At 33.7% G+C, this 11,508-nt stretch overlaps 1 protein-coding gene across 4 annotated transcripts in view; it reads left to right on the plus strand.

Moving 5' to 3' along the window:
* The window catches only part of CNBD1 (cyclic nucleotide binding domain containing 1), a 451,411-nt gene that overhangs the window by 203,177 nt on the left and 236,726 nt on the right, over positions 1–11,508 (plus strand). For all 4 annotated transcript variants that reach the window (XM_073892725.1, XM_073892727.1, XM_073892726.1 and 1 more), the window contains one exon: positions 7,595–7,740. In XM_073892725.1, coding sequence (XP_073748826.1) covers positions 7,595–7,740 — 146 coding nt within the window. The remainder of the gene's footprint in view (positions 1–7,594; positions 7,741–11,508) is intronic.

The raw sequence follows: 11,508 nt of genomic DNA on the forward strand, positions 1-11,508 counted from the left end.
TGGGGACAGATACATCCAAACGTAACAGACTCCCAGGTATTCTGCTCTCAGTTGATGATTTACCATGACATTTCTACTATTTTTTCCCCTAATTTGAGGCAATTCCTCCACGGCCTCTCATTCAGGCTCATGATTTTACTTTGCTCTGTGTTCCTTACTTCACACTCTGTCTCTTTTATTTTAACCTACCTTTTACTCCAGATTTAAAGCCTTGTTTTTAATTAACCTTAATTACTGATCCTATTTTCTTCTTATTATTTCTTTTGCTTAACTCAGAGGTAGATATACCTTGAAGGTAATGAAGCTTAAACTTCAGGTCTGTTATTTGATTTGCATGGGTCCCATCTAAGACCCTGGGAGAAACCCTAGAAATGAATTCACATGCTCATAGTTCCTGTATAATTTCCAAAGTGAGCTATTTTGACTGTGATCACTTTTTTTTCCCCCTTTGCCTGCCAATTTCCTTACATTTCACTTTCATGGCACCTGGCATTGGAGTAGCTTTAGGCATTTTGGGGATTCAGTTTATGGAAAATTGCATTAGAGATACATTTCAGTTTGGTCTAGTGAGATATAATTTTTGGTTCTTAGTCACTGCTACATATGCAAGTTACTGCTTGTTATGCTTGTGTATGAATGGCTGTCAGGAATAGCCCTACTAGACAGAGTGGACTCAACAGCATCTTGACATAAAGAAACAGAACCAAAGCTCTTATCACCATAAACAACCATCCTATGGCAAGCTGGTACCAGACACGTGGACTGACACATACTTTAGAATATATGGAAAGAGTTAAATCTGTGGAAGAGCTTTCCAAATCTTATAGCTCATAAATGAAAGAAATGTGGGTATGGATTTTCCCAAATTTGACAGGAATCCTGAAATTTTATGTTATGCTAATAATCAGTTGTGAAGCTAAAAAAATTATTTCAAAATTATTAAGAATAATTTAAAAAATTCTACCAGCCAAGCTCAAGAGAAGACTGTATTCTCTCAATAAAAAATAATATAAAATTACTGTCATGCAAAGAAGTGGAGATATATAAGAAATTCAGGACAAACTCTATAAAAATAATTATTATAGATGTACATAGGCAAGTAATTAATAAAAGTACTGTAACATATCTTTTTCTGGATTTTTGTGGTGATTTAAAACCATCCAGCTTTTTAAAAATTATAATTTGCAGTGCTTTCTCCTCTTTCTAAATAACTACAATTGACTCTTGAACACACAGGCTTAAACTGTGCGGGTCCACTTATACATACATTTCTTTTTTGATAAATACAGTATAGCATGGTAAATATATATTTCTCTTCATTATGATTTTCGTAATAATGTTTTATTTTCTTTATTCTAAGAATACAGCATATAATACATACAACATACAAAATATGTGTTAACTGTTTATGTTTAGCCAGTAAAGTTTTTCATCAACAGTAGGTTATTTAGTACATAATTTTGGGGGAGTTAAAAGTTATATGTGGATTTTTGACTCTATAGGGGGTCAGTGCCCCTAACCTTTGTGTTGTTCAAGGGTCAACTGTATTCCCATTTGTACCAATTTTTTAATTTGTAAATTTGTGTTCTTTTTTATTTTTGTGTCAACTCAACAAAACCTGGAATAGCCCCTGCTTTAAGTCAATTAGCCTAATAACTGAAAATAAATGAAAATCACTAGAAGATTTGACTTAGTATAGTGGCTAGGTAGATGGGGACCTGGACTCCAGAGTGAGACTGCCTGGGATAAAATCCTGGCTCCTCTATTTATTATTTGTGTGACCTTGGGCAAGTTACTTAACATATATAAGACTCAACTTCCTCATTTTAAAAGGAAGAAATTGGATAAGAAAATGTAATTCCTTATAATTGTATGATAATATAAGTACAATATAGTGGGAAACCAACTAATTAAAATAATAGAATATCCATGTTGAAAGGAAGCTTGGATTTCCCATAATTTTCCACCAGCCTTATGGATTCCTGACAGCTCCTTTAGGTGTACATGTTGGTCCATGTGGAAACTATACTTCATGTGGAAACTGACTTGTTCTCCTATTCCTTAAACTAGCATAGTTATGCTTTTTCTTTTCTTTTTTTAGTTACTCTTTTATGGACATTATGTACAATCTATGTAAAATTTAGTTTGAACAAGCCCCTCCGTGACTGTTTGTGTATGTGTTTTTAAATACTACTGCTCTTGTACAATCCTTGTACAAAGAATCACATGATAGTATTAGTGAAAATATTAAAAACTGAAACAAGTGGTAATCTAGTCTCTATTTGACCTGACTCTTATACATAGAAATGATAAAATTTTATTTAAAAGAAAAAATACAACTGACCACAGCATATTCTGCCTTCTAGACCAGAAATTAAGCATTCAGTGAAAATAGGAAAACAAGAAACTACTGGGAGAAACATAAGCTTTCCCAAATTCCCAGGGATGTTAGAGGATTATGAAGTTTCCAACAGCACATGAAACTGAGCCTCCTGTTGATTTCTGTTTAGTAGGTTATTTTTAACCATTATTAAAAGAAAGTGTGAACCCAAACAGCAGGAAGATTTTGATAGGAAACTAACACTTGAATTTTGTGTGTGTGTGTGTGTGTATATACACACACACACACATATATATGTATATATCCCCAAGGATCTGTTTTATTGTTTCTAATATTTTTATTATAACTTAATTTAAAAAAATTGACTTCTTTATCACCTCTATTCATAATTGCCAGACAGAATAATCTTAATCCCTCTTTACTTTGACAGCTCTTCAAATTTATGCATCAGCTCTATCTCCAAATATCTTTACTTCCAATTAAAAAATGATTGTTTTATGACAGGACCTAGAAATATTTTCTTTGATGTTTATAAGTCCTTGAGAAGTAAAAAAAATTAATTAGCATCTCTGACATATACTTTCATTTTAGAGACCTTCATGAGCCTCTGGTAACCCTTCCTGAAAAAGGTCTTGCAATCAGAATTACTCCTGGTTTTTTTGTTTGTTTTTCTTTTCTATTTGACCACACAAGAATAAGAAGCTGTCTTCTTCTTTTTTTTTTTTTTTTAGGGAGAGAGAGAGCACGTGTGAGCTGGACAGCCAAGACAGGGTTGAGGGGCTGGGGCTTGTGGAGGCAGAGGGAGAGGAACAGAGAGAATTTTAAGCAGGCTCCATGCCCAGTGTGGAGCCTGACACTGGGCTCCATCTCATGACCCTGAGATCATGACCTGAGCCAAAATCAAGAGACTGACTGAGCCACCCAGGCACCCTGAATAGGAAGCTGTCTTAACAGAATTTCTAATACCTGGATAGTCAGATAGTTCTTCAAATTAACCAGCTTAGGTATTTTAAATTAAGTGAAAATAAATAAATAACTAATAGACGATGCAGTTCTTTTGCCAAACTATATACAACACTTTAGAATGATAGTTTAGTGGATGAAATAATATATACTTGATAATTATTATTTCAGGTATGGCCTAGTTTACAGTTATCTTGTTTTAAAGGAAGAGGAAACCAGGTGATGGCAATAACTGACGAGATAAGTTGACACTTGAAAATCAAGTTATGTAAAGGAAACAATCTTACAATAGTAATTTCTGAATCATTAAGTTCTAGCTCATAAAATGAAATGTCTGCAGTGAATATTTTAATTATGATATTTTTCAATTATAAAATCAGATCCCATTAAGATTCAGTTATAATCTTGCCCCTAGAGTATTTCTGATATATTTGCAATCATGCAATGTATGCTTTAATAACATGTCACCAATACTGCAGGTTTATCTTTCTACATAGGATTCTGCATTATATCACTTATTCTGTAATAACCTAGATGATATCTTCTTGAAAACATGCAGTCGAATACTTTAACTATTTCTGTTATTGACTACTTATTATCAACTTTTAATATATTACCTAAAGCTATCATGTGTACCTTTCCACATATAATATTTGACTCTGTTTTAAATGAGAAAATTGTGTGGTTTTTTTCTATTAAAGAACTCATCAACTTATTTTGAGTGTCTGGAATTATTCTATTTAAATTTAAGGGTTTTTTGTGTTTCTGCACCTGTGTGTTTGTGTGTGGTGTGTGTTAGCAGCATGATTTGCTCATCGCTCAGCAAGTTTTAGTATTTCCGTTTCTTTTTTATTATTATTAGCTATGTGTCTTTGAGGAAATTAACTTCTCCAATCCTCAATTTAAATATTAAATTCTTACAACATATTCCGCTTGTTTTATCCCCTTATTTGTACTTGACTGCTCTGATTTACTCTTGTTTTATTGGCAAACATCCTACCCAAGTTTAATGGCTGTGTTTATGTGTTCTGTAATGTAAGTTGATTATATTTCTTCTGCAAAATTTTCCGCACATGCAGACCAGCCGTTCCTCTAGCCAATGCCAGAAGGATACAGTTAATCCCCGGATATACTTGCATCACCTCTTGGGAAAAAGAATTGTGACTAGAGTAACTCTGGAAGACTAAATATTTTTACTAAACAGTCTTTAAGTCCTTGAAGAAAAACCATATAAATCAGCCACTATGGGAAGCTAAACTCTATGTATCCTCAACATTTAAGTTAAATGGAGCCTGTATAAGAAGACATGGAATATTGTTAAGAGGAAAATGCAAGGATTTTTTGCTTTAACTCTAATCTAGTAGATGGGGGACTGTTAGACTACAGTTGTAGAAAAATGCAGAAGCTCCATTTCATTTGCACATCTGAGTAAATGTGAGTGAACTAGTATTAGGATGTAAAGGCCTTAAGAGAGCCCTAACCAGTGTCCCATTGCCTCAGAGATATTCACTGAGGCAATCAAACTCTCTCCTTACCGCAAGAAATGTGAAGAATTAGCCAAGAGTGAAAAAGTCGACAGGTTTACAAGAGCTTAACAAAAATCTAAATGATGTGTACCTACAACTGGAAACATTTAGAAATTCAACGGATGCCGACATGGATGCCAATGGTTGTACGTGATAGTTTCCACTCATCAGATGCCAGTGCGCGTAGATACTTGTAATCAGAAGCCAGCTCCATAACTTGTCATGACTCTATGAGCTCTTAGGTTTGATGTAATCACCAGGAAAAAAAGAAGTAAAAAGGAAAATCTTGAAGTTATTTTGTTTCTAACTAATATGTTTCTAAATACTTAGAATATACTAACATTTTGCTTTTTGTGATTAGCTGGATTTAGAGCTAGAAATAGACGTAGGGGTGGCTAAATGAAAATTCAAGAGAATAACATTTTCTTTCACACCATTGTATGTGGTCTGATAACTCCTAATGATACTAATGACACTATTAATAAAAAAAATCCTTTTTACTAATAATAGTTTGGGCATTATAGTTTTCTTAACATCTCTCAATGTATGATTTTTTTTTCTTTTTGTTAATCTAATTTCTTTCCTAATAGCTTTTGTATATAGAGTAGGTAAGGAAAGAGTGGGTATGATGTTTGTAAAAAACATTCTTGGCTAACCCAGGAATACCAGGAGATGGGTAGGGCACATAAATGGAGCACTGGGTGTTATTCACAAACAATGAATCATGGAACACTGCATCAAAAACTAATGATGTACTGTATGGTGATTAACATAACATAAAAAAAATTCCTGACAAATGATAAAGATAGAAAATGAGAGAGAAGTGAAGGAAGGCCATGTTTAAAGAAAGGAAATGAAGGCCAAGTTTTCAGACATGAATGTCTTGATTTATCATTTTGAGGTTGGTAAACACAGGGGTGTATGTTAAAATCAAATGAAGTTTCATGGGAATTTCAGAACTGTGGACTGTGCTGATCATTTGTCAGGGTTTATGATCTGTCCCCAGTGTCTTCTGCATACCAGTAACCAAATCCAAGTTTCTGTTCTAGACATTGTTTTTAAATCCTTGTTTATTTCTTCTCCCTGTGCCTGCCTCTCTCTTAATGTAGGCTACCTTAAATTCTTCTGTAACAATAGTCTTGGTTGTGCCTTTGGCACAGGGTTAAGTGCCTTTATTTAATTGAGAAAATGTAATAGACCTTTGATAGTCAAATTTCTTTCATTTTTTTTGTTATTGCATGGAATCAAGAAGCACTTGGCTTTTCCATTTATGCCCCACATTTCTAGATCTTCTCTATTGCTTCTTGTTTATACTTGAAAACTGCCCAATTTTAGGCACCTGATAATACATTGCAACGAAGAAGTAACATTAAGCAAAAAAAACCACAGTAACTTTCTGGCTCTTTCCAACTACTTTCTGTGAAACAGTGGGTTTCCTAGGTACTTGGTATGCCTTCCAAATTCTTGCAGGCAACTAATAGATCAAATGTTTTGCCATTTTTTTTGGTCTGTGATATTATTTTTTTTTTACCAACTCTTGTTTCATTGCTAAATCAATGATACATATTTTAGGTTTTGGTTATGATATCATGCTATTTAATAACACTCATCTTTACTACTGCATCTGCAGTACACACTTTTAAATGATGTTAACTAGGAAGCCAGTTTTCTCAAGACTATTTCTTAAGACTATCTACTACATTAGTATTTTTCCAACTTCTTTTTTGCTAAAACCCCCAACAAAAAGCATAATATATATTGTCATCTAGTAAACATGCACACACAATCACATGCATACCAAGTGGCTCAACTGGACATTACATCTAAACTGGGACTATTTCTGGCAAAGCTGCATTTATGTGTATCCCAAATTCCCTTTCTGCTGCTAAACTGATTTTTCACAATAGATTTTTAAAAGTTGCTTGAAAAATACTGAGTATTTAGCAGTGATATGTTGGGTTAGCCTCTTGAGAACTTAGGATCAACATGAATTTTGTATCTTTATTATGGTATTATATATATTAAACAGTGAATTTAATGATTAAAGCAAAAAAATATCATCCATCATATGATGATTGTGTTTTATTTAAAATTACATGTGCATTTTTTCAGTCAAAATATTTATCAAATGTTAAGTTATAGCTTCATTTGATCTAACTTTAATAGTACTTGGAAAGGATTGGGGTGCCTGGGTGGCTCAGTCATTAAGCGTCTGCCTTTGGTTCAGGTCATGATCCCAGGGTCCTGGGATGGAGCCCTGCATCAGGCTCCCTGCTCAGCGGGAAGCCTGTTTCTCCCACTCCCACTCCCCCTGCTTATGTTCCCTCTCTCACTGTCTCTCTCTCTGTCAAATAAATAAATAAAAATCTTAGAAAAAAAACAGTACTTGGAAAGGATTAAAAGTATACACTGGATAAAAAATCAATTTTTTTACTATATGAAAGAGGTCTTTATAATTATAATGACAGTAATAAAAGATACATTCTTACAATTGAAGCATGGAGCTTTCTATAAAAAGAAGGTAAAGGCACTATGTAATTTCCTGAAGTTTAAAGTTTCATGGATGTGCATCTTAGTGCTGGAAGGAGAATAAATTCTAAAGTTGATTACCAAGACAAAAATAGAATATCATTATAGGTATCCTTAAGCAAACCTTAAATAAAAAAGAAATGCAAATTTGAAAGCTCAAAAATCAAGAATTTTTGGTTTCTTTGTAGTTAAGCTGTGTTCTCTCAATTTGCAATCTTTTTGATGTTGTTTTAAGGCCCATTTATAGGACATTGGATGAACACAAAACTGTGTGGAAAATGCTGAAAACAATTCCATATCTGACCTGTCAACTACCTGAGGAGCATCTGAAAACTCTTAGTAAGAGTGTCATTTCCGAAACCTGGGTAAAAGGCAGTACAGGTAACAGACTAATCTGGAGGGAATTTGGCAACATAAAATGTATGTCACTATTTTGAGTTCTCTATGATATTGATATTTTCACTTGATACATTAAAATGTGCTGTTTGGGTGTATTTTGTTTGTAGTTATAAGTACTGAAATGAGTAACATTCCACATTTTAGTATGGATGTTTTAAAGATATACACTAGTGTTTTCTCCACCTTGAGCATGCATCAGAATCACCCAGAGCACTCAAATTGCTGTGTTCAATTCTAAAGTTTCTGATTTGGTAGGTGTGGGATGGGACTTAATTGCATTTCCAACAATTTTCCAGATGACACTACTAGAATGGGGACTATACTTTGAAAACCACTCATTGATATACACATTTAATGTCAATCCAGCATTGGATTTCATAGTTATGACAGCAAATGGTCATAGCAATTATTTGACTTATCCAGATACTGACCCGGATATTGGGTACAAAACCTCTCCAGACAGGGCACCTGGGTGGCTCAGTTGGTTAAGCGACTGCCTCCGGCTCAGGTCATGATCCTGGAGTCCCGGGATCGAGTCCCACACCGGGCTTCCTGCTCAGCAGGGAGTCTGCTTCTCCCTCTGACCCTCTTCCCACTCGTGCTTCCTATCTCTCATTCTCTCTCTCTCTCTCAAATAAATAAATAAAATCTTTAAAAAAAACCAAACAAACCTCTCCAGACAGATTTTAGTTTCCCAATTTTAAATTTCTAGTCCCTTTACCAAGGATACATTGGATACATTAATAGAAGTATTTTATATTGTAATTCTTGAGGGGTATACAAATGTCCACACACAGAGTCACACACACACACCTAACCCGACAGAATTCAACACCATTTTTTGCATTTGTCAAATACCTATTAGAAAAGCAGAATTAAGTTTATATAATATATTCTTTATTTCAGGGGATATCCCTTATTTATTCATCACAGACACAAATAAAAGTAGATATTATTATTATCCTCCACAGTTGAGAACCCTAAGGCATAAAATATCATGCAGAATATTCCTGAATAGAATTGAATTTCAAACACACTTTAACTCATTCTCTGTCTATTATGCTACTGTTTTTATAAAGTGGTTCATCAGGATCATGTCTTAAAAATCTAACTGTAATTTCAGAGAACATGTGTCTATTGAAATATGTCATATATCTATTGACATATTTCAAGACTTTTCCCCCAGTGGTCATCTCTTATAATTAGTTTCATTTAATCTGACATCAAGCAGTGAAAATTAAATCATAGGAGTTTTGCAAAGGATAAAATGATTTTGAAAGGCAAGAAAGAACATTCAACATTGCTTTGCATTAACTTGAGGATAGTAAGTTTAAAAATTAATTTGTTTTTATCATAAATCCCTGAAATTACATTTATTATGGTAAAAATATGGAAACAACATAGATGACCTTCAATAGAAGATAAATGACAATGTGATACATCTCTTCCATGGAATAAAAGACAGACTACATTATGATACATGTATTCAATGGAATTCTAGGCAGTTGTTAAAAAGAATGAGGTAGATCTCTCTGTATACTGACATGGAAACTTATTAAAATTATTAAAGACAGTAGATAAAAATAGAGCAATTGTGGAGTTATATAAATAATATGGTTATATTTTCACATATTTATGAAAACCTGAAGTTATATTTACATATATATCTGCATATATACATATATAAAAATTCATAGTAAAAAGTACACAGAGGTAGATCGGTAGATCCAGAAAAACAGTAAAAAATATGTATTTTAAAAACTGTTACCTTGGTGGAGGGGAGAATTGAGAGACAGTGAAGAATTAGCTCTTTCTTCTACGTATATTTGTGTTGAATTTTTCACAATAAAGGTATATTCATGGGTTAGAGTTTTGTAACTACATATTTGTTTTTTCAAAAAGGTTTTAAAATTATATTTCGGAAGCCAAAACTTTTTCTGATGGTATCTTGTAACTTGGGTGATTGACTATAAAAATGGGAACTTTCATTCCTTGACAAATGCATATCAACTTTAATTTGATCTTTCATATTAAATACGGTTTTCCAATTTATATTTTAATAGAGCATATTTTCAAACACTTTATTAAAAAATGTAGAAGTCTCTGTCTTTGCATATACCTGTGTCAGAATCATTCTCTTGAGTTTTTAAGACATCTGATTCAGACAGTCCAGATCTGTTTCACTATCAAAGTAGTCAACTCATTAAATATCTGACCTTTGTAAATCTCTTCACTCATCCAACTTAAAAAACAGGTGCAACCAAGTGTTTCTCTCTTTTCTTTACTCATGTGTGTCTTTCACCCCCTCTGCTATTATTTAAAGTATTCCCCCTAGTAGCCCCTCATCACCAGGCTGCTGACTTCAATCTGTGGCTAAGGCTTTGGTTTCTCTCCTACAATTCCACATAGCTCTTTGCACCTTCTGGTCTCTTCTGGTAAGTTCTTTGGAGCTTTGTTATTTAAGGCAGCTTCCTAAACTCCCCATTACTCACTCAGCATCTCACTCAGCTTTCTTAAACAATAAAGTATTAACAGGATAACAGTATTATGATTTTAAGTACTGGCTAACACATATATAATTACTATAAGATTACTTATATTACCATATTATTAGACATATTACTATGTCTAAATATTACCTATATTGCTGTAATAAAAATACTATATAAGCTATATATTGTGTATAATTATCACTCTCTGTATGCTATACAGATATATAGCCCAAGATATGTGTTACTTAATTCAAGTGGTTTCAAGAATTTTCCATCGGATCTCTTATAATATGGCCTGAGCAGCAGGCATTTTTATGATTGGCAACCTAAAGCTCATGAAAGCTAAGAGAATTAACTTACTTCAGAATTCAATTTAGTGGCTAACATGGAATTAGATCTCAGATCAAAATTTTATTACTGTCTACCCTTATATTAACTTTGATAGATTTCCATGAAATAATTACTGTAAGGGATTTTTTTCTTTTATATCTTTATCATCTTTACTGTTTTTTTTTAATTTTTTTATTGTTATGTTAATCACCATATATTACATAATTTGTTTTGGTGTACTGTTCCATGATTCATTGTTTGTTCATAACACCCAGTGCTCCATGCAGAACGTGCCCTCCTCAATACCCATCACCAGGCTAACCCATCCCCCCACCCTCCTCCCCTCCAGAAACCTCAGTTTGTTTTTCAGAGTCCATCATCTCTCCTGGTTCGTCTCCCCCTCTGACTTACTCCCCTTCATTCTTCCTCTCCTGCTATCTTCTTCTTTTTCTTTTTTCTTAAAATATGTTGCGTTATTTGTTTTCTTTTTGAAATCCATTAAGTCTTATGAGGTTATTTCTTTTTTTTAATTTTATTTTATTATGTTAGTCACCATACATTACATCATTAGTTTTTGATGTAGTGTTCCACGATTCATTGTTTGCGTATAACACCCAGTGCTCCATTCAATACATGCCCTCTTTAATACCCACCACCGGGCTAAAAAAAAAAAAAATACCCATCACCGGACTAACCCATCCCCCCAACCCCTCCCCTCTAGAACCCTCAGTTTGTTTCTCAGAGTCCATAGTCTCTCATGGTTTGTCTCTGCCTCTGATTTCCCTCCCTTCATTTTTCCCTTCCTACTATCTTCTTTTTTTTTTTTTAACATATAATGTATTATTTGTTTCAGAGGTACAGGTCTGTGATTCAACAGTCTTACACAATTCACAGCGCTCACCATAGCACATACCCTCTCCAGTGTCCA

Source organism: Callorhinus ursinus, unplaced genomic scaffold, assembly GCF_003265705.2.
Source record: "Callorhinus ursinus isolate GAN/ISIS: 27379988/994484 unplaced genomic scaffold, GSC_fseal_2.0 scaffold5, whole genome shotgun sequence".
In the NCBI taxonomy this organism is placed as follows: domain Eukaryota; kingdom Metazoa; phylum Chordata; class Mammalia; order Carnivora; family Otariidae; genus Callorhinus; species Callorhinus ursinus.